At 41.2% G+C, this 23,726-nt stretch overlaps 2 protein-coding genes across 3 annotated transcripts; one reads left to right on the top strand and one right to left on the bottom strand.

Moving 5' to 3' along the window:
* Positions 1 to 918: 918 nt before the first annotated feature.
* Positions 919 to 7,514, bottom strand: fance (FA complementation group E). Of its 2 annotated transcripts, XM_042098488.1 has the most exons (11): positions 7,425 to 7,514; positions 6,710 to 7,024; positions 5,996 to 6,575; positions 5,642 to 5,686; positions 5,487 to 5,543; positions 4,997 to 5,140; positions 4,480 to 4,603; positions 4,022 to 4,097; positions 3,418 to 3,484; positions 1,594 to 1,719; positions 919 to 1,461 (listed from the first exon to the last, which is right to left on the bottom strand). In XM_042098488.1, the coding sequence occupies exons 2-11, from the start codon at positions 6,916 to 6,918 to the stop codon at positions 1,360 to 1,362; spliced, it is 1,530 nt and encodes a 509-aa protein (XP_041954422.1). In that variant the 5' UTR covers positions 6,919 to 7,024; positions 7,425 to 7,514; the 3' UTR covers positions 919 to 1,359. The 2 variants fall into 2 exon arrangements, with proteins under 2 accessions (XP_041954422.1, XP_041954420.1); XM_042098486.1 differs by lacking the exon at positions 7,425 to 7,514 and having other exon boundaries at positions 6,710 to 7,134.
* On the top strand, positions 7,514 to 23,691 carry rad21l1 (RAD21 cohesin complex component like 1). The gene is made up of 14 exons (XM_042098485.1): positions 7,514 to 7,610; positions 8,482 to 8,650; positions 8,831 to 8,960; positions 9,173 to 9,272; positions 9,485 to 9,603; positions 10,224 to 10,283; positions 10,416 to 10,505; positions 10,803 to 10,946; positions 15,516 to 15,748; positions 16,145 to 16,238; positions 16,711 to 16,859; positions 17,588 to 17,692; positions 21,949 to 22,023; positions 23,446 to 23,691. Exons 2-14 carry the CDS (start codon positions 8,504 to 8,506, stop codon positions 23,632 to 23,634), a joined length of 1,635 nt encoding a protein of 544 aa, XP_041954419.1. The 5' UTR covers positions 7,514 to 7,610; positions 8,482 to 8,503; the 3' UTR covers positions 23,635 to 23,691.
* The last annotated feature ends 35 nt before the right edge of the window (positions 23,692 to 23,726 follow it).

The following is a 23,726-nucleotide window of genomic DNA, read 5'->3' as shown; positions in this document are numbered from 1 at the left end:
TTTTGTAAGACTAGGGAGTGTTTATGTTGAATTTCAACCTTTGATTATTTTATGTATTAGGCTACTACAACCCTACGACCAAAACCTGACTGAAAACTGCTCCCAAAATGTTCTAAGTGTGAAAAACAAAATAAAGTCTCTCCCCACGTAGGCCTACGGGTAAACAATGACATTATATGCATGGCCGATGAGTTCTCTTCTCTTTCATTCATTTTTTATCATGCCGGTTTGAAGATAGTTAGCCATCATACAGAATAGGATTATTCTTCAAAATGTTTGATGAAAAAAACTTTACCCTTCAATTAATAATCAATCAGTCGATCAAACGCCACAAATCTAATCATGCCGCATTAAGAGTTTTGGACACTCAACCAAATGTTAAATCAATACAGAAAGGTTGTTTATTGTCATTTAAAAAGTCTCCATGTCATTATCCCTTTATCTTGAAGGCACAGACATACCTGTGGTTGCCCCTGTATTTCTCCTCATCCCACTGGGCTGGAGCTAAAACAGAGGAGGATCCTTAATCATCCTAGCCGTGGACAAAGGGAGGTTTATTAGTGTGGATACAATGTGTTGTTAATACTGTCACTCTTCCAGTTGAACTGTGCCGTCATCATTGCCACTAGGTTAACCTGGGACCCAGTAAGTGTACTTATCCCACTTTGACCCATTGGTCTATATAAAGCCACCCTTCTGGACATCGACAGTGAGCGACTAAATTTGTAGACTGAACTTAACCAGGGGTACCAATAAATGTAGAGGGCACTGTACTGAGCAAGTTATGCATATTTGCAAAATGCCCTGTATTGTTGTGGATATGACTTGATTAATGGACAAATATGCAAAATAAATAAAAGGCAAATCACAAATGACACAAACCACAAATGGACAGGATCAACAAATGTGCAAAACCTGTTTCACAAGTACAATTCGCTTTGTATTTTTGTGGATATGAATTTACACAGCACAGATAAATAAATACAGGCATGTGGATAGTGAACTATTTGTGGATCACCGAAAATATTTGTGAATTGTCCTCTGTGTATTGTTAAATAATAAATCCCCATAAAAATGTCCATAAATGAGTTGATATGCTGAGAGGGAGGACTATGAGGGTGGGAGGGAGTTAAGATGGCAATGAGAGAAAACAGAGTTGTGCACAGAGATCGAGACAGTGTAAAAGTTATACACTGCAGGCATTTGTGTAGGCCTGCAGCAGATAACGTAATAAAAACCCATTTAAACACAATCATTTTACTATAAACACATTATATTTCTCCTTAGTGTTCATTTCAAGAAACAACTACAGTGTCCATCAGTTGTTGATGCTGTGGAGTTTCTACTTGAGATCCCTCATTAGTGGGAAATCCGTTTGAGTGCTGCCTGAAGGGATTTCTTCAGAAATGTTCCATTAGCATCTAGGCAGCAGGATAGAGTGTGTCTGCAGCCACCTTTAACCTGATACGACAGAAGAAACACATAGCAGGGAGTTACTTGTACAGCCTGATTTGGGGTCACTGTCATTTTCCTGCTATGATGTGTGAAGAGCACCATCTTGTGGAGAAGTTGTGTAGTGCTGTAGGAGCTTACATGGCTCTGGTATTTGGTCAGCACTGTGAGCAGCATCTTGGCAAACTTCATGGACTTGACAAAACTTGGCGACTGACTGCTGAGCTGGTTCGTGAACCGTGTGAAACATTCCTCTGTCAATTCCAACTGTGGAGAATATGGAAAATTACAGCTTACACCTACAGTACACCACACATTTGATGACAATCTATTATGGTTACAGCAAATCAATTTAAATGGGCTCTAATTTAAATGGTAGGCAAAGTGCAAAGTCTGTCAATAAGGAAAGTTCTTGCACATGAACTATAGCAAACATGTGGTATTGTGCAGCTGTTAGACCTTGCACTTTGTCCATGCTTTAAATTAGGGCCCAAAAGCGCCTTACACATAGGCCATGCACTCACACACACTTTGATGCGGGTTTACGCTAACTTCGTGAGGGCTTAGGGCTGTCCCACTGCAAAATTGTGAAGTGCTTGAGGGCTCGCTCACACCCTTTCTGTTGTGTCTCCGCCATTCGGCATCTATGAACGAATTACCAACAATTCATAGCGTTGTGACGTGAAACACAGGGTTATCCAAAGGGAGTAAACAACTGGCATTAATAAAACGGAAACGTTTTTGTGTTGTCAATTTAATGACAGGTCACAGGTGCTGCCCCATTCCTGTTATTAGCGTTCTGAACCCTTACACCCTCGCAAACCTGATCACTTACGATGGATGTCAGTTAAGTGTGTGAGGGTTCTGGGCTTAAAGGAGAATTCCGGTGTGATATTGACCTAAAGTGTATTGAAACATGATACCGAGTGTGAACGTACTGTATGTCTCATAGCCCATCTCGGCTTGTCCCCTGCACTCCAAAATCTGGCGCTAGTTAGCCGATGCTACCAACAGCTTTTTCAATAGTGGTGCTTCGGCATCGGGCTAGCCATGCAAATAAATCACTGTTTTACACCCATTTACGAGGCTCAATGTATCTCCACACTTCATTGGTAGACTTCCGAGGGCCCTGACATTTAAAACGAGACATTGAAAACTTTGAAAAAGCACTGGTAGTTTACTTACAAGACGATTTATACAGACAGTATCTTCATGAAGTTTAGCGTTTGCAGCCATCTTGAATTTAGTCACGATAAGTCGAGCAACGAGTAAGAATTAACAGGTATGATAAGGGATCAGATTCCAAAAATAATTCAGTGGAATTGCTGCTACTGGAAGAAACTGGAATCCATACATTTCCACTGAATTATTTTTGGAATCTGATCCCTTATCATACCTGTTCATTCATACTCGTTGCTCGACTTATCGTGACTAAATTCAAGATGGCTGCAAACGCTAAACTTCGTGAAGATACTGTCTGTATAAATCGTCTTGTAAGTAAACTACCAGTGCTAAAACAGTGATTTATTTGCATGGCTAGCCCGATGCCGAAGCACCACTACTGAAAAAGCTGTTGGTAGCATCGGCTAACTAGCCCCAGATTTTGGAGTGCAGGGGACAAGCCGAGATGGGCTATGAGACATACGTTCACACTCGGTATCATGTTTCAATACACTTTAGGTCAATATCACACCGGAATTCTCCTTTAAAGCTTAGGGATGACATTTAGGATTCAGCCATAGGATATGACAACGGCACCGCTGCACTCTGAAATCCATTATTTTCAATGGGCAGCTTGACGCTCAGCTAGCCCTTGCACACACATTATTGAACTATAACAATGTGTACTTGTGGTGGCAACCTTTTGCTGAACCCAGCACATACCGCTTATTTGAATGAGTTTCGTATGATCTGAGCAGGCTCCTTAAAAAAATCTATCATTCTGTATCATTTCACATGTCTTACCCTTGTCTCCAGAAGACAGTGGATGACAGAGAGTATACTCTCATTCCAGGATCCAGAGAGAGTCATTCTGCAAAGATTAGAAAATGACAATTTACAGGAAATAAAAAAAAAAGTGTACTACTAAAACTGGATGACAAAACTTCAGTTGAGTCAAAAATATGTGAGCTTTTGTGTGTAGGGATGCATCGATTGTGAAATTCTGTTCAACATACTTTTTAAATAATCATTTTAATTTTTAATGAGGGTCAGCAACAAACTACAAGTCTATAGAGAATTCATAAGCACAGAAATTCCCAAAATTTACAAGTGGGGCAGAATAAAATATGAAATAACATTTAAGGATGAATACCAAAATAAGACTTCTGAATAAATTGTTGTTGAAGGTTCCCCCACATATCTCATACAGTTCACATTTCTGTCATTACACTAGTTACCACCTAACAGAGGCCAAAAAGCATCATGTTTCTTACGTGTTTGTACAGAAATGATACCGATGTTAGGCCGATATAACTGCATCCCTAATTGTGATAAATTGATCTTTTTCTCCAGGAGTAACACTTCCTTCTACAATACATTTAGACTTTTTAGAGACAAATGATCTTACCCAAAGACCAGCAGTCTATACTGGGGCTCCAGGGAATCCTCTATAAGTCTGCAGATTAGTTCAACTTGAACAGTTCCTGAAAGCATACACAACCACCAAATAAACTCTAATCAAGTTAGCTAACATGCAGGCCATATGAAGAAAATAAGTATGGTAAATGACAGTTCTACAAATGCAGTCTGCAGAGATTAAGCCAAGGAGTATTAAGAAATGTATAGATATTCATTTAACACAAACAGTGTTTTGTTAGTTGGTTTCCTCAAGGGGAAATTCAGTTCCACAACACTGTACGGTATATTCACTTTCACAGATGAACGTCCCATGGCAAAAATAATACTTAGCAAACAGTGCACACCAGCAAACAGAGACAACAGAAATGCCTAACAGACAAGGACATCACACAAACACAGATCGACAGCAACTAAGCACCAGAGCCAACTGCGCCCTGGCCAACTGACCTGTCTGGTCTCCCTCCAGAACAGGTTTGATGACCTCCTGGCACATGGGCCTGGGGTAGCGGGCGCACACTGATGACACGGCCGACGACAACAACCGGGAGGCTGGCTCTGACAAACAGACAATCTGTGGGAAGGAGCACATACTTATGATTGAATATTGTAGTTTTTTTTATAGTCATTGATTACAGAGGAACGAATAGCTATGTCACAAAGTTCCTAATATTCATTGATATTATTTGATATTTATTGTGAGATAAGTTTAAGTGTTGTAAGAAGTTTAAGTTGTATGGATGCTATCTATTTAACTATGGATGATTCACTGTAGATGTTTCTGACGATTCTCTAAGAACAGATGATTCTCAGAAATAGCTCCCAACCATACATACATCCTACTATCATATAAGTCTCTCTCTCTCTCTCTCTCACTCTCACTCACACTCACTCACACTCACTCACACTCACTCACTCTCGCTCACTCACTCTCACTCACACACTCTCTCTCTCTCTCTCTAGGGACCTTGTTGAGCAGCAGGTTCCTGATGAGGGCGGCGGCCACGCTGTGGCTGAGGTCTGGAGACAGGGCCAGCAGGCAGGAGCAGAACTGGGCTAAGGGCTGCTCTGGCACCTCGGCCAGCTGCAGCAGCCCCCATAGCATGTCCACCTGCACATAGAGGAGATGGAGTAGGATGCAGAGGTGCAGGGCTTACAGTAAGAGACATTACCATGCCTGATTCAGAACTTCAGAAGTTACCAGACATTTTGAAACCTGTATATGCATTATTAATTTTCAAATCTTAAACAGCCTGGCCCTTGCCTGAAATCAGGCACAGTGCCAGAGAACTTTAAGGCCTGGAGGCTTTAACTTTAAGCCCTGGAAGCCATAACCTGCGTTGCTCGACAGCAGCACAGTCCTGCACCCAACTCAAAAACTTGGACATGGGAGGCTAGCAAAGAAAATCAATCAATCAAAGACTGCTAACACACAAACACAACATAAGCATACTGACTTGACCAGGGTCACATTCATTCAGCACTCCAAGGGTGGCCACAGTGCTTTGATCCCACTAAACAGGACAACCACAAAAAAAAAAAAGGTTTTGTTATCAGTATGAGGAATCAGTGAGATGACAAACTTTTGTGGTTCCAGGTGAAAGTATCTCACCTCCATTTCAGTCTCTAGAAGTTCCTTAATTACTGAAACTGCAGCCTGTAAAGCAAGCATCAGTATTGAGCATCAATGTTGAGCATCAGTAGTCAAAACAAGTCACTGTTCAACATTAATTAAAGCAAAATGCTGTATTGTTGTGAGTTTTGTGTTAGCTGAATGATGCCATGTTTTAACCCTTAAAGGAGTACCGTCACACCTGACGGGAATGTTGAGAAATGAACGTTCTAAAGAATATCTGGGTTCATTGAATTCAACATAGAATTTTAGAACCTTCAATTGTTGCGGAACTTAGAACGTTCAAAAACCTACACCTTTAAGGGTTAAGCATACTTCTCCAAAAGCTTTCACCTTTATGTGTTCTGGTAAAATAACAGAGCTGGAGTCATGTGGAGGCAACAGAGATGCTACTGCATCATCAGCAGGAGTTTGGTCCTGAGGAGACTCATCTGCTGGTGACACCTCCGTCTCTCCCGCAGCCTCCTCCAGTAGGCCTACACCACCACCAGAGTTGGGCAGTTCCATCTTCATCCTCTTCCTCTGTTGTCCCTCGTGGCTAGAGTCCACATCCAATTCCCCACTTTTCCTTTTCTGTAGCTGACTTGGGGGGACCGTGTCCGTTTGGCAAATCTCCGTTTTGGCGAAGTAAGAGGACCATCCGCCACTTCGACCAGTGCCCTTGAATTGGTCACAAAGTTCTCTCACACTCTTTTTGCACTGTGGAGTCAGAATCTCCCTGCTACCTCCCTCTAGTATGTCTCGGTGCAGCTGGCCAACCAGGGCAGCAGTCCATGGATCTGCATTTCCCTCTTGGCTCAAACAGTCTATCAAACTTAGGATGCAGTGTTTTGGTAGGATGGTATGTACGAGGTGTAGAAAGCACAAGAGGCTCCATTTGAATGACACAGGAAACAAGCACACCAAAGGTTTTCTTGAAGAAGAAAAATAAAACGTGTTAGCTAAACTGACACCAGAAGGAACGTTAAAGTTAAAGAGAGGTGAAATTAAGTGAGTGATAAAATGTTGTCGTGTCTAGTGGTACAACTTAAACAATTTTGTACTTACGATGTCAGTGCTTGGCTCTCCCTATCTAAACAGGGTTCTCCTTGGCACAGCCTTTCCAGTAGATTACGCAGCGGAAAATCAGAATCCGAAATGCGTTGACGATTGAACACTTTCAACGCTTTAGAAACTCCAGCTGAACCCAAGAGGAGAGCTCCCAGCAACAAGCGCGAGCGAGTATCGAAACGTTGCAATAACTCTTTTGCTTCCATTAGCCTATCTTTGTTTTAACTTAGCCATTTCGAGTGAGAGTTGACACCCTTTCCATGCAGCTAAAGGAACAGTTGTCTGTTACAGCTCTTGACAGACTCATTTTTCCTGTAAACGAAAACGGTACACAGTAAGAAAGGAAGTAACGTTATCTAGTACAAAAAGTGACTTATTTTTTTTTGCCGCCACCCCTGACAAGAAAAAGAAACGCATCATCATCGCCATCTATCGTCATGGAGAGTTTTTTTATGGCGCAAATCTCAAAAAATGAAAGCATCTTTACTCCAAGACATTTCACACCAACACAGTTGTTTGTATTTATTAACATTGATTTAAAAGTGTTTAAGCATTGTTTATTCTGCGGCAGATGACGGAAATGCAACGAGATAACCGACCATACTGCACTTGGCTTCGAACTGTTAATGACATTGCTTACTGAATGAATACTAACAATTCCTAGTTAAACAAAGAAAGAAAGAAATAATCATTTTAGTTTCCCTTTGCACACCTGACAAGTGGGGGAGTCCCTCCCAACCACGCAAGGGTGTCCCTTTTTGGCAGTGTCTAACATGATCTGGCAGGAGTCCTTTTTGAAAGGTGAAAGACAATGTCTGAACATGCGCAATTTAACCAATACAAAAACAAGGCGGGTGCGCGTCGCGTCGCGAGCTCCGACCTGTCACTTGGTTTGCAGGTAAGCATAAACCTTAACTGGAAGTGTATGAAAAGATATTCATGGACATATCTTTTATTTTAGCCGTTTATCTTAATTCCTTCATTGTTTGGGGGTTTGTGGTCGTACACAACCTGTTAAGCTAATTGTAACTTAAACATTATTTTCGTTTTAGTTTGTTTGCTTAATTTTGTAGCTTGAGCTAACTTTAGCCTGCTAGCTAGCTGGCTAATGTTAGCTAGAACAAATTCCCGCTATATGTGTTGCGTTTAAAATCTCTGGTTGTAGGCTAACATGTTGTATGATTGGCCATTATATTATATCGAGCTGTACCAACCAACAGTTTCTGTAATGTCAGTGTATTGGATAAAAACAAAAGCAAATACAGTAGTATGTAGAATTTATGTAGAAACCACGACCATATAGAATAGCAACTTCTATACTGTATTAATTATCCCGAAGTTAACTCAGTCAACATTAGCTGACCAGCCAACTTCTTTCATGTGTTAGACAAGATGAAGTCACCACTCACTCACCCAAGGTTAGGAGAAGTTAAATTTAGCTGGCTGTCATCATAACTTATTACATTATATTAGAATGACATTATGGCTTTGCACAGGTAGGCTATTACTAACTAGTGGGGAATAGAGACATGACAGGTGGGGCACGATGAACAGTCATAAACAGACCGGCATATGGATTAAAATAACATCTGATCCAGCGGACTGAGACGGGAAATATAACATGGGGGAAAAAAACATGGGGGGGAATCACATTACCATTTTGCCAGGTTGATGGGGTTAGGTGGGGCTTTCTCCATCTCCAAAGTGGGGAATGACAGAAAATGTTTGAGAACCACTGTACTAACATGAGTAGTATTTCTCTTTGACAGGACAGTTAAGAGAAATTGAAACATGCAGTTCTACACACAACTGTTTACCTCCAACCGTGGGACTCTGGCCAGGATCTGGCTAGCTTGTCACTGGGAGAAGAAAATTACCAAAGCTCATGTGTTTGAATGTAACTTAGAGACGACCATCCAAGATATAATTTGCCCTCAGGTAAGGTATTTGGCTAAGAACTGCAGTGGCCATTGTTTACTTAACTAAATTGTTGTTTACATAGGTGATTGTTGACAGTGACAGGAGTCAGGACTCATTGTTGTGTAGTAGCAACATTATTTGTAGTTATATCAACAAAGAAATATTTTTTTTGGGGGGGGTGTGATGTTCCTACTGTAGATAAAGATTGGCTTGAGAACATCAGGACATCTGCTTCTTGGAGTGGTGCGAATTTATTCACGGAAAGCCAAGTATCTTCTAGCAGACTGCAGTGAAGCTGTGGTCAACATCAAAGTTGCCTTTCGGCCAGGTAATATCTAAAGCCTGTGTCATCCAATTCTTCTTATGCTCAGTTTGACATAAGATGTGTTGATGACTTATTTGCTCCATATTGGAGAAACTGAAATAAACCACCAGTATATTGTGTTATAGACTCTATTTTGACATTCTTTTGAAATGGACACCAGAAAATAAATGTGTAGGGAAGGTTAGTAGTTGTTTGCTATCTTCTTGTGCCTTCAGGTCAACTTGACTTGCCTGAAGATGGTAGGGAAGCCCGGTTAAGATCCATTACACTCCCAGAAGACTTCACTGACTTTGATTCTGAACTGCCTGACCCAAAGTATGTTTTTTTTGTTTGTGTTTGTTTTGCCAATGGATCACTGTGAAAGAATCATATGCCTTGTATTATGTTATGGATATAGACAGTGTATCTGTTATGTAATGACTACCATACAAGTTTTTGTTAAAAATAATGTTTTATGTTACTTAATGAAAGTTTGATCATTAGGCCTGAGGTTTAGTTTTGAAATGTGGGAATGTGTCTATTTTCAGGATGTTTGAGGACATAGTTGATATCTCCTTGAACCAGAGTCGCATTGAGGAGATAACACTCAGGGAAGATTTCGGGGGATTCCCTCTCATGATGGACAACTTCAGCAGCAGATCTTTAGGTGAACAACACCTAAACAATAAACAATAAATAAACAATCGGTTCTACCTAGTTCAAGTTATTGCAGCCAACAGCTAGAGCTGCCAGGCAGCTACAATGTTCATGCGCCCCTATGTTAGCACTATTGGCTGCAACACCTCGAAACTAGGTAGAAGCGATTGATTTCAGGGTTTTTTGTACCGACAATACTCGAGAAACAGATTTATGTGAAAAATCGCCGTAATTCTCCATTAAGATACTTTCACTGTTCAACTGTTCCTCTATGTTGAAGATATCAAACCGTAATTTGCGCTACGAGTTGTCTTTTCATGATTCAAATGATAATAATTTAATAATAATTCTTAATAACAAATAATAATAATTCTTTTTATTACTTGTGTATCTTTTTTTTTCGTTAAACATTTATCCCCTGGTTCATTTTTCTTGTTAAAATGTAACATAAGGCAGGGATTGTTTTTTTTTTTCTTCTTCTTCTTCTGGCTATAATGAATTGTGACTGTTGATCTTAAAACCAGCCCGTCTTGTGTGCAGACTCACACAATCAGTGATCCATCTTAACACAATAAGTGTGGGTATTTTCTGTGAACAATGATGGAACTGTCCTCTCCCTGTCTCTTGTAGGGGAGAGGGAGTCAGAGTTTGAGGGGTTTGGTGACGAAGGGATGGAGAACACCTTGCTTGGTAGGTACTTATTACAGATGTGCATCGACTTTGGGCCGAATGGGGCCTGAAGAGCAGGCTTGTTTATCAGTTGAAAATATTTATTCTCTGACGTGTGTTGTGGTGTTTTTCACTATTATGTTTTTTGTCCAGATTTTATGATAGAGGCCAGTAAGGATGGATTCACAGATATTTTTGACTCATATCATGAGGTCCCAATGACTCCACCTCCAACGGCCATCGGTATGCATGAATTACACTTATACGTAAATCCCTCAACCGAGTACTGCATTAGCTGTGTGTGTTATGTCCTTGCTCCTAACATTGTTGCTCTTAACATTATGCCTTTTTGTATGAGAAGTTAAGAAGTTTATTATTTATTAAGGGAAATTCAGTTTCACAGACATTGCACTTGCAACTTCACAGATTAGTTCACAGATTTAAATGTTCATCCTCTGTGTTCTAAAGAGGCCTAGTATCCCAAGGAATCATGTGCAATGTTGTAACATAACTTTGGGCAATATCCAAATGTTCTGACAGATGCGGGTTCAAATGATTTGGAGGTGCAAGTTGAACCCTGTAGTCCCCATGCACCCACTGTTGTATCTGTCGGTACAATGAACGAGACGGTTCTGGTGGAGAATGAGGCAGAGTTCTTCGCTCTTGAGCCAGTTCCAATGACACGTAAGCCACTTTACATTGTGTTTGTTTAGTAGCCAGACTCTGTGTGTGGGTAGTAGATGGGTAATTTCATTTGTAAACATTCACACACAATTAGAGATGTAACGGTATGAAAATTCAACATGACAATAATAGTGACCAAAATTATCACGGTTGTCGATATTGTCGCGGTATTTTTTAAATGTGCTGAAAATGTTTCTGATTCAACAGAATGGGCGGTTTATTTCCGGTGGAGCGTTAACTGTGTTGTAAGGGCAACTTCTGTTATAATCTGCTCCTAACACTCCAACACTGAATATCTTGTTTGTCCAATAATAACAATTTTAACTTCCATAAATCCTTCTTTATCACAACGTGCTGATTTACTAGGTGCAACACCCAACCGGGTCCGTGTAGACACTAATTACATAAGGGCAGGTTCAAACACACCTGGCACCACCGGAACCAAACTAGACGTACGTGCAAAGAGCCCATAGCATAGTGTCATAAAAGTAGTGTGGCTCCTTTAAGAGCAAAAGGCTCCCTTTTTGTTACTAGGTAGCCTACATGTTGAGAGAAAACGCATACGCAAAACCAATAGAAGTTAGATGGGCTGGCGACTGAGTTAAAGTTGCTGCCCACTAAATAAAGCTGTAACTCTTTGATCTATCAACTTTGATTGAAGCTGTATCTTGGCGTGCTTGTTGCTCACAACTAGCCTACCATAAAGGAAAGCCAGGATGATTTAAACACTTTTCAATTAAACCTAATTCATCTGTGCTATATAAGACGAGTGGTAAAAAAGTTAAAACGCTCAAAAGTGTTATGTCACTTATCCTACCCCATACAATTGGTAGATTCAACGGAGAACCATTCCTGTGAGAGTAGGCCTGCGAAAATGCACCACAGATCCACAAATCTAGTCTATCTGTGTTTGCAGTCATCCTGAAATATGCGTAGTAGTGGCAAGCACATAACAAGCCCTAGTTGCATGCTACGCCTGTGGGTCTACTTTGGGGGACTCAGATGATGCTGGAAAGAATTCAAAAGACGTTTTTCGCGCCACGGTAATTAAGATAATTAAAATCAAAACGGTAATTGTTATCGTCAAGAATTTTGTTGTGGTTTACCGTTACACCAGTAACCGTGACATCCCTACAACACAATGTTAAATTCCAGAGGTGTAAAAGTCCAGCTTCAGAAAGTAAAAGTCCTGCCATATTTTTTTCCCAACCATTCACTTAATCAGCTGATTCTAATTAGCACAGCTCTTAAGCCAGGTAGATCAGGGGCCTATTGCACAAAACTGGGATAAGGGATTAAGCCGGGATATCTTGGTTATCCTGGCTCAATTTATCCGTGATCCAGTTGCAGAAAAGTGGGATAGGGGGCAGCATGATATGTTATGGTATAAGTCACCATGGCGATTTATTCTATGGCGCTAGCCTGCTCCAGACCAGGCTAAGTTCCAGGATCTATTTAATCTCATCCCTTATCTCAGTCAGCAGTCACCACAAACGGAAACCAATAGTTATTCCACTGCCCACTACACATTGTTATCACATATAACTAGATCCACTGTCATTATTTAAACATTTGTGATCATTAATTAACTTTACCTGTCATGCGACAATGTGACGTCACAGGCGCATCATTTTAACCATTTTGCGCGTGGTGGTCGGGTGGTCGCGACACTAGTTGCAATATTCTCCTAAACAGAGGTGTTGCTGTTGTGAAAATGCTATTGCTACCTACTTTACACCGTAGAAGGAGCAATGAAGCCGCTCTAGTCATAGACATAATCAGAGCCCGTCTTATTAGACATTCTCTGACATAATATTCACCTTATTCCGCACGCAAACATGGGGGCGCTAGCTTTGCCCACATTGTCTCCGAACTTCCGATTGAGCAGTACATCCATTGCGATACATTGAGATAGCAGAGCTCTATCGAGATGACTGGCATCATATATTATGGGTCATCCTAAAGTTAGGAACGTTTATTTAGGATTTTGGTGACTTAAGACATTTCTGTTATACAGCTTTCCTATCTGAAGTTAGGAAAAAACTGACTTTGGAGCGGCTGTTCTGTAAGTTAGCCTCTCTATCCTCTTCTGCCGTGTTATCCCAATGAAGCTAACTAGACGTAGCTAGCCGACCGGAAGTTTAAAGACAACGTGGAATTTAAAAAAATGGGCGGGGCTGAATAAGGTGAATACATAGACGCTGCATCGACCGCTACTCCCTACTAGTGCTGACGAGACGTGGAGCCGCCATCTTGGACCGGTCATCCACTCCACTCAGTGTAATCTGTTTGGCCGGTGCGATGAGCTGTCAGCGCACTTAATTAATCATATCTCACTGAATACCGAACAGATTCTCACACGTTTTTTTTTTGCTGCAAAGGTCATACATGTAGCTATGATACAGGACACATGATTTAGTGTATTTTAATATTCATAGTGGGTTTAACAGTAATAGAATATTCTGATATATGATATAAAGTGACCTGACGTCCGATATCAAAACTGGGAACATAATCCATGTTTGACAGCATAGACAAAACTAGTTTGATACAAGTTTAATGAGTTAAATATAGTTCACAGTTGACAGAAAAGTTCCATCAACAGCATTATTCACAGAAAGGTTCCATAAACATTTAAGTGAGATCAGTGCATCTGAGGGGTATTCCAAGTAGGCCTATGTGGTTTAGTGACAAACATGGGTAAATTGACAGAATAAGTTGTAAACCTCCCAGTAGAAAAGCTGTATGGTGCAGGAAAACATGGTTGTGTGGGCTTAATAGTAATAGAATATTCTGATATATCATATATTATAAAGTGATGACATCCAATATAACACTGGGAACATAACTAATCCATGTTTGACAGCATAGACAGACACTAGTTTGATACAAGTTTTAATGAGTTAAATTGACAGAAAAAAATCCATTAACATTTTCAGTTCACATCTTTTACATCTCTGGTCTCATGCAAGAATTCATACTGAAGCAACATAAACTACTGTATATGTTTGTCTTTTACACCACATATTCTTAAATTAAAGGTACACTATGTAAGATTTACACCTTTATGAAGTCAATTCAGTTGGTAAACGAACTTGTAATAGGCGAATCGTTCACCTAGCATAGCTATACAGCATAGACGTAGCGAGTCCCTACCGAGAAAACCAGCCATGCAATAGGGGTGGGCGATATGGACAAAAAATAATATCTCGATATTTTGACGATAACGATAATTAGTCGATATCCTTTAAAACATTGTTTTTGTTAAAGTCTGAGTTACTTTACAGCTCATTATTTATGAATAGCATCATTACAATAATAACCAATAACCTAACCTGTGACTTTTTAACCAAATCAACCAATGCATTGTCACTCTATGACACATTTCCAATTCTGTGTGTGACAATGACATGGTCTAGCCAGCTACATTAGAGAAGATGAATAGGCCGTTTCCCAAGAGAAAGTCTGAAGCTGAAGTTCAAGAGCAGTTTAAGAGCAATCATGTAGGCTAGCATTCCAAGTTACAGAATAGAAACTAATGTGTTAGCTTATGGCTAATGTATATGAGAAATCCCATAGAGATGCTAACAGTTAGCATAATCGGTAAACGTAGATACTTAGAGCGAACTTCAGTCCATTTACAAAAGAGTTACATGAGAATAGTTCTTTGTTTACAACTGACTATTAAAATACTCAAAGGCTAATGTTTTCTCTCCATATAATACCAAGTGGGAAAAAACGTGACTTGTCCCATCAATGCTACTTGAACAGAAGTAGCAGCATAAAATCCCAAGTAGGCTACTCTCGCTGCACAAAATAAACATTTGGCGTGAGTGTGACAACGTTGTTACCCACTAGTGATCACGTGACACTTGCTCTGCTGCAGCCAGGGGCTTCTCCAGCATACACCTCCTGGGAATGTATGAGTCTTCAATGCGTAATTTTGAGTGTTTTTTCCCCATAAGTAATTTAAATACTTGATAATGTCAATTTGCACATCGTTAAAACAACAATCACGATATTATCGCAGACGATATATATCGCCCACCCCTACCATGCAACTACCAAGAGCGGCGCCCCGCCAAAACTCGCGAGAATCGTGAAACATTACCTTGTCAGTAGATATAGCACTTAGTTTAGAGATAGTTTTTGCCTGTTGTTAGTCCTTCACATCCACAACAAAAGCATTTGCATTGTGTACAGGGGGGATAAGTCGCAAGAAGTTTGCTGTTTACAATAGCAAAGTAACATATAAATACATCGCGACTCTAGAGGGAGCTCTAAACTCGCCAAAAATACCTAAACCTGCAAAGTATACCTTTAACAAAATTATTTTTACTAAGAAAGTAAACAATCTCTTATTTAATTTACAATAATAAGACACAATAGTTTTAAATTTGATTGAATTTAATTTCATTGTGCTTATTACTTCATTTTTGTCATTTTTACTGTTTTTTAAGCAAATGGTTTGTAAGTCACATAAAACAAAGGACCTGATAAATACTTTAATAACTTCAGCTACAGTCAATTCTGCAGTGAATCCCAGTAATGTGTTTGTGGGTTGGGCAGCGACTCTGGAGAAGAAGAAAGGGAAGAAGAAGAGGAGGCTGATGGTGGACGCGAGGAAGGAACTGACCAATGAGGAAATGAGGCACATGCTGCAGGAATCCGATGATCTCACAGCAGCCCTGGACCTGGCCCCGCCTACCCGACAGCTGATGGAATGGAAGAGCAGCGGAGCGGTAGAATGGCTTTTCAGACATTACTGCCTCCCGGCTGTGTACCATCCAGACCTGCTGCAGGTGAATGGGGAGTGTCCTATACACACACACACACACACACACACCTACTCATACACATACATACACACACACACACACACACTAGTCAACTGATGGAGTGGAAGAACAGTGTGTGTTAGTGTGCTTGTGTGTGTGGGGGTGGGAGATGGCTGGTACTCACACATGCATAACATAATCAGGTCTTCTGTCAAATATGTGCTACTTGTTAACATTTTGTTCTCATTTGTAGTAAGTTTATCCAATGCCTCCACTGCTAATGTTAAATTAAACATTGTAGAGAAATCCTGTCCATGTTGTGAGAATATATAACTCTAGGCCTGCAATTGCCACCTGTAATTATGATGTCACACATGCCGTCGCCAATGACGCTAAATGCTTCCATTCTTACCCATGCAGATATTCCCTAGAGACGTGTTTCCCCGGAAACCACCGTCAGAGGAGGTGGGTGAGGAGAGTGACCCAGAGAGGATGAGGAACCAGCATCAAGAGGGTAGGAGCAATTGGGAGGAGTGTAATTGTGTGTGAGGACTCGGTTGCACTCTTTCTGTGCCCTTCAGTCTGCATTTATGCAGACTTTACTCAAAGGAATGATCAACAATTCATAGCATTGTGATGTGAAACACAGAGGGAGGCTGGAATCTTGAAAAAAATATCAGTAAACGACCATAAAAAAGGAAATGGAAACATGTTTACCACACGTTTTTGTTGTTGAAATGTTGATTTAAGGATAGGCAACAGGTACCATTCTTGTTTTTAGCATTTTGAACCCTTACAGCCTTTCAAACTCTATTTTTTTCGAACGTACGCGCCGCTGTCACGTCTGGTGTAGCTACTTCCATTGATTATAGTGGCAGCTAATTGATGCAGCAGACGCTACGCGAACGGAACGCTTCAGTAACGCGCCTGGTGTAGCTTAGACCTTAGGGGAGCCTTCGAGATTTAGCCCATGACTCTCTCTGCAGAAGTGAGTGAGGCGTCCATCTTCCCCACGGAGGAGCCCAGTCTGCTGCAGGAGTCTGCGGACCAGAGCAAAGTGTCGCCGCCACCAATTGAAGAGGAGCTGGAGGAACCCAGCATCGTCCACCTGCCCTCCAGTGAACATAGAGACAACGTAAGCCCACTGACTATGTTTATATGCACAGCAATAATGTGACTATGACCTTATTCGGGTTAAGGGATCGGGAATCAGAAAATACTGTTTACATGGCAGCGTCTTATTCGAAATATTGTCTTAATCGGTTTAATATCGGAATATTTATGTCCATGTAAACATACTCACTGTCACATCAGCCACCTCAGGCAAAGCAGCTGAAATGAAGAACGCTATCTCACTGGATAGCTCACTATTGAGTGTTCTCTGTCCAGGCTTTCTAAAGTAATTTTAGTCATTCAATCATTCTCTACTGTCTGCTGAGAGAATCAGATAGAGTGTTTGGGTAGTGAGGAGGCACACCAGGGCTTATGGGCTTATTATCCTGTGTGTCCAGTACAGGGGTTGTGCAAGAGGAAGAGCAGCATTGTTAAAAAAAAAAACACGATTAGAGGAGTCCTAGAACTACAGTAGGACTATGTGGCTCTCTCTCTCTCTCTCTTTCACTTTCCCCATCCCCAGTATTCTTCAGGGAGTTTTTTTTTTTTTTTGTCAGACCCCAGGCTCATGGAGGAGCTGGTGAAAAAGTTGATTTTCATGTTCTCCCCAGTACCTCTCTCTCTCTCTCTCCCTCATCTCTCTCTCTCTCTGTCTCGGTCTCTCTCTCTCCCTCATCTCTCTCTCTCTCTCTCTCTCTCTCTCTCTCCTCTCTCTTTCTCTCTCTCTCTCTGTCTGTCTCTCTCCCCCAGGTGTTCTCCCCACCTGATCCTGTGTCGGAGGACTCTTTGCTGGTCCATGCGTCTGGTGTGGACGGAGAAATGCCATCCTCAGTGACACCAACACCCAAAAGTCAGGTAACTTTGCTGCACATTCACACACATTATTACAGTGAGGTAAAAATAACAGTCTGATGCCTGCGTAATTAGAACAGCCAAGAATAACCATTTTATTTCTCACTGACTCTCAGTCTTTTTAGTTCTCTCTTAGAGGGCAGACACATTAGGGATTCTACTCCATTCTAACAGCCTGTCAGGACACACACACAGAGACACACACTCTCTCACTGACACACACTTAAGCTGATGCACATACACTCTGTCTGAGACACACACACAAATAAACACACACAAATAAACACCTATTCTTATCTTGAACAATACATACAAGTGGTCATTGACCACACTCACAGTCTGTCAATAGACTCACTGACTTTCTGACACACGCACACAGACACACACACAGACACACATACTCACACTCATACACATATACACACACACATACTCACACTCACACACACACACACACACACACACACACACACACACACACACACACACACACACACACACACTACCTGTTCTCAGCCTCAAGCCGTCCACCCACACAGTGCTGTCCAATGTCTGACTCATGTTGCCCACTTTATTGAAAAAGGTGGGGGGGCGGAGGTTCAGTAGTAATTATCCAAAGAGCCAGTTACACTATGAAAATGTGTGAGCTACATACAGTACAATGCGAGAATGTATGTATGAGGCACATAGAAAGGAAAAAATTTACAGGATACATACAAGGGGAAAAATACAATATGAAATAGTTTAGTGGATTCCTGCACAGCCCTTGGCTCCGTCTGAGAAAAGATAATGACCTAAGCTATAAATGGATGACATTTCTAACAGCCTTTTCCCTAAAGGAACAAAATGCGTGGGGCCGTTATTGTGCTGCATGTGTGATTCTTCAGCTGACTCAGAGTATTTATGCGGTGGTAGTGTAGTGGTTAAGGAGCTGGGCTAGCGTGCAGTAGCCTGAGAGTTGTCGGTTCAATTCCCGGCTTCCACCGTTGTGCCCTTGAGCAAGGCACTTAACCCCAAGTTGCTCCGGGGACAATGTGATCCCTTGTAATATAGCTAACATATGTAAGTCACTTTGGTCAAGAAGTGTCTGCTAAATGTAATGTAATAATAATAATAATAATAATAATAATTATAGTCACATCAAAATCATATTAGCAAATGCATACATACATATATTATGCATACATAATACATAAATTATTATGTACATTATATATATACATAACATTTAACTATTGTATTGTTTTAATTGTAAGTCACTTTGGACAAAAGTGTCTGCTAAATCCTGTAACCATAACATAAACGGAAAATTATCCTGTAAAGGTGTAGTGGCAGCATATGCATTTGTAAATCACATTATCATACATCAGAACATGGATTTTATCATGCGAATTAATAGAGACAGCACATTATTATGGTTTTGCTTGAGCAAATAATTATAGCACATCATGTAAGCTACTGTAAGCCCTTTCCTCACAAATTCACCCCATGACATCATTCCCCATTAAATATAAATAAATGTTAATTGTCAGACCCACTCTAGGGTCCCAGGGGGGGTAGAGGGAGTGAGGGGCCTGCAGAGGAAGAGAAAGGGATGAGAGGTAATTTAATTAAGTAGAGCTTACAGGACTTGATGGTACAATCCCTTTAATAATCAGCACTGCTTCTTGTCTGGTGTCCTGAGTGGGAGAGGGATAAACGCTTCATTGGGGTCATCAGGTGGGCACTCTCTGCCCTTGGTGTGTCGTTGATTAAGGCCCACGACACCTCCAGTCAACACCGATGTGGAATCAATGAATGAGAAGTTTCTTGTTGTTTTTACCCTAAATGCACTTTATCAGATGTAGCAACCCTAATTTCATTGCACAGGCAACTGTACAATGACAATAAAGGCTATCTATCTGTCTACCTATCTTTTTATCTATCTATCTATCTATCTATCTATCTATCTATCTATCAGTTCACGTCTCACTTCTCATATATCATGTGCACTTATGTTAGATAATGTGCACTGTTATTTACAGGTAAATTCAATAAAATGCAATAACAGTGTGCAGTTAGTCAAGTTCGGTGACTTCTTTTACTGCAGTAAATGTCTTATTTTTTTGCTTTTAGAGGTATTAAAAAGTTGTAAAGGTCGTTGAATTTGTACAAAAATAATGTGACGTGATATGATGTGGGAGAAATGAGGGAATGAGAAACCTGCCAAAGAAGATAAGGTGATGAGAGGTGGCCAAAGGGGGAATGGACAGAATCAGGGAAGAGTAGAAGAGGGGGAAGGATGATAGGAGGAGATACAGAAATGGAGGGAGAGAAACGGAGGGAGAGAAAGAGGGAAACGGAGGGAGAGAAAGAGGGAAACGGAGGGAGAGAAACGGAGGGAGATAAAGAGGGAGATGGAGGGAGAGAAAGAGAGAAACGGAGGGAGAGAGAAACTGAAGACAGGTTATCAGGGGTCATCATCACTGCCTGGTGGCTTCAGGCAGGGAGCTGTCACAGCATTAAGCATTACATACACACACTCACACACACACACACACACACATACACAGTCAGAGACACACTTTCTCTGACACAGGCACACACACTTGCTCATACCACATACGAGACACTTACTGACACACACATACACACACTGACAAACACTCACGCTCATGCACACACACCATACTTACAGGCAGACAGACACATGATGCTGTATGCTGACACATACACACACACACACACACACACACACATGCAAGAACGAAACACACACACACACATGCAAGAACGAAATTCTTAGATACACACATGATCGCGTGCACACACACATACACACACACACACACACACACACATACACACATGCAAGAACGAAATTCTTAGATACACACATGATCGCGTGCACACACACATACACACACACACACACACACACACATACACACATGCAAGAACGAAATTCTTAGATACACACATGATCGCGTGCACACACACATATACACACACGCACACACACACAGCGGTGAGAGTCAGCTGTCATGTTGAATTTTATGCTACTCATCCCCTCTGACTCTGCAGTCTGGACAATCTGAGCTGAGCTAGAATGACCCCTCACACACACACACGCGCACACACACACATACACTCAATTATATCTCCCTCTCTCTCTCTCTCTCTAACCTCTGTTTGTCTTTCAGTCTGTTTTTCTTTTTCTTTTCATCTCGCACACACACACACTTGCTCATTCTCAGCCATCTCAGTGCCTTGGTATCCCTAACCTCTAGTCTCTGTATTCTTATTCTGAAAACAACATTAATAACAGTCAGTACAGCCAGCAATATCACCGATATTGACAAAAGAACTATAAAAGAATAGTAGTAATAGTTGTATATTTCAAGAGGGACAGATTTAATATAGACCCTTTTAACTACATCAAGAAACGTGAATTCCCACTGCATTTCTGGTGGTACAGAAAACAACACCGAGCTAATGGTAACTCGGAGATAAACAAACAAACAACAGCTTTTAAATTGACATTTTATGGGGTACTCCACTAAAGTCCAATACCTTTTAATTACAACTTATTTGCATTGATTTTGAACGATAAAACCGGAAGACCTCTAGGAACAGATTGAAAGGGTCTATGAACAAGCCAAATAAATAGTTATCCTGTTATTCCGTCCAGTACCATGGGAACACCTTTTTTGCTGTAGTGTGTCTGAGCCTTTTTTTTTCTGCAAGGGCAGTTGGTTGTCCTGGCCCTAAGAGAACATAATTAGAAGCTATGATGGTAGAAGGACATAATGTTGTATATTTTTAAAATAGGAAGGAAGAAGTGTGTCTTAATGTTGACCTTGTAAGGAGCTGGTATGTGATGTCCAAACACTTAACTTTACCTCAGGTGTGTTTTTATTCTCTTTTGCACATGATGATTGCACTTAGAACCCTCTGCTTTGTGTTTTTGAAAATGTGTAAATGTGTTTTACTGTTTTCAGTTTTCCCAGTTTCCCTGTTTGTACCTTGAGATATGTGTTGTGTGTTTTTATCATTCCAGAGGTAATCTGGTTGGTAATAGTGTTGGAGATTGGATTGGACAAAATATTACCTACAAAATTCTCCTTGCAGAAATTGCTTTCCTTGCTTATACGTTTTTTACTGGTCATTTCATTAGAAAGTCTGGTGCTGCTGTGTGGAATATTTATGGTACGTGAGTGATTTGTATCACCATTTCTCTCTCTCTCTTTCGCTCTCTTTCTCTCTCTCTCTCTCCACAGTTGGATCAGAACAGTGAAGACATGGAAGAGAAGAGGCTTACGAGCCGAGCTCAGAGACTCCTCCAGGCCCTCAAAGTAAGAACCAATCAAGTGCCTATCACATCTGCTCTAAACCCTACTCATTAATTGTCATCAGCCACTGTGTGGTAGCATTGAGCACTACAGGGTGGATTTAAGTGTGTGTGTATGTGTGTGGGTGTGAGCGTGCATCTGTGTGTGTGTGTGTGGGTGTGCGCACATGTGCGTGTGTGTGTCTATGTGTGGTGTGTGTCTGTGGAGATTAAGAGAGGCTGAGAAATGTGTGTGTGTGTGTGTGTGTGTGTGTGTGTGAGAGAGTGTGTGTGGGTGTGTGTGTGGGAGGCTGAAAACATATCTTAAAGGTTACTCTCTCACACTCTCACACAAAAATATCAGTTGCATTTGTTTCTCTCCCCTCATTTTCAGTGGTAGTTTGTGGCAGCTGCAGTAATTAGAATTCAAATGAAACATTTCACGAGAAAGGGCAGCACTGCTGTTGGTTTTTAAGCTGCTCCCGTTAGTCGCGGTGATGTGATAATGCAGCGCGAGTGTGTTGCATTTTGAACTTCTCCAGCACTAGCTATTAAAAATGAAAAGGCTGCAACTGTAGGTGTTACATGGTTAAGCACTACGGGGTTGATGTTTAAGTGTCGCACGCTGGCTGGTTGCTGACAAAACTGTGCTCATATGTCTGCCTGTGCCTCAGTCTTTGTGTAACTTGTCCTTATATCCTTATAGACCCTTTCAAGAGAGTTCCATTATCAGCATCATAGTTGGCCCCACAAGACTTCCTTTTTAACATTCCATATGTTATCTTAATGTAGAGGAAGTAGATTGGGGCCCAAATAGAACGTTCAAGCATTGTTTTTGTTTTTATTGTTGAAAGGGTCCATACACATGTGTGGAGAACATAGAGAGGAGAGTGTGTGTGTGACCAGTTTGTGTGTCTGTGTATTTCTCTGCTTATAAGCTGATGAATATGTGTGCATTTGCTTTGCTGATGTGAAAGTGATGTGAAGGTAGGTCTTTCTGCTTGAGACCTAGTGTGTATGTCAGTTTGTGTATTGAGGTGGTGATACCGTGCTTCCATGCTTTTGTGTGTGTTTCTTCGTGTGTGCTGGTCTGTGTGTGTGCATGTGTATGTCACTCCTTATAATATAAGGCTTATATGCTGACGTGTGTTTGAGTGTGTGTGTGTGTGTGTGTGTGTTTGACTGAGTGTATGTGTTTCTTTTTGACTGCTGACGTTGGACTCTGCTTGATGTATGTCATTCCTTGTATGCTGACACATGTCTGTGTGTGTGTGTGTTTTCTGCTAGTGTGGGCTGATGTGTATGTCACCTGATGTATGTCGAGTAGTGTATATGTGTGTGCTTCTTCTTGAGTGCTAATTTATGTTTGTCTCTGCTTATGCATCGATGTGTATGCCACTCCTTATATGCTGACGTGTGTGTGTGTGTGCGCGTGTGTCTACGTTAGGGTCGTGACCCGCGGCCCAACGCCATGTTCAGCCTGCAGGAGCTGTGTCAGGGAAGCTCCCGCTCAGAGGTGGCCGCCATGTTCTTCTCCCTGCTGGTGCTGAGGAAGCAGGGTGCCCTGGACCTGCACCAGAGCGCCCCCTACAGTGAGATCATCGCCACACCAGGGCCGCGCTTTACAGCCTTCTAGGAAGTGGATGGAGGGTACGGGACAAAAGAGAAATGTATTTATTGTTTGTTTACTATGTATATAATTTTCTTTTGATTAAACTAATTAAAAAA

Source organism: Alosa sapidissima, chromosome 7 (assembly GCF_018492685.1).
Source record: "Alosa sapidissima isolate fAloSap1 chromosome 7, fAloSap1.pri, whole genome shotgun sequence".
Taxonomy (NCBI): Eukaryota; Metazoa; Chordata; class Actinopteri; order Clupeiformes; family Clupeidae; genus Alosa; species Alosa sapidissima.
This window is presented reverse-complemented; position numbering and strand designations above follow the sequence as displayed.

Bases quoted from the DNA above. Each gene is read 5' to 3' on its own strand.
- fance (XM_042098488.1), bottom strand. From the start codon at position 6,918: ATGGAAGCAAAAGAGTTATTGCAACGTTTCGATACTCGCTCGCGCTTG. The intron at 6,576-6,709 runs GTAAGTACAAAA...TTCTTCTTCAAG, and splicing joins GAGAGCCAAGCACTGACATC to AAAACCTTTGGTGTGCTTGT. The intron at 3,485-4,021 runs GTAAGATCATTT...TAATCTTTGCAG, and splicing joins TATAGACTGCTGGTCTTTGG to AATGACTCTCTCTGGATCCT.
- rad21l1 (XM_042098485.1), top strand. From the start codon at position 8,504: ATGCAGTTCTACACACAACTGTTTACCTCCAACCGTGGGACTCTGGCC. The intron at 16,860-17,587 runs GTAAGCCCACTG...TCTCTCCCCCAG, and splicing joins CCAGTGAACATAGAGACAAC to GTGTTCTCCCCACCTGATCC. The intron at 17,693-21,948 runs GTAACTTTGCTG...CTCTCTCCACAG, and splicing joins CACCAACACCCAAAAGTCAG to TTGGATCAGAACAGTGAAGA.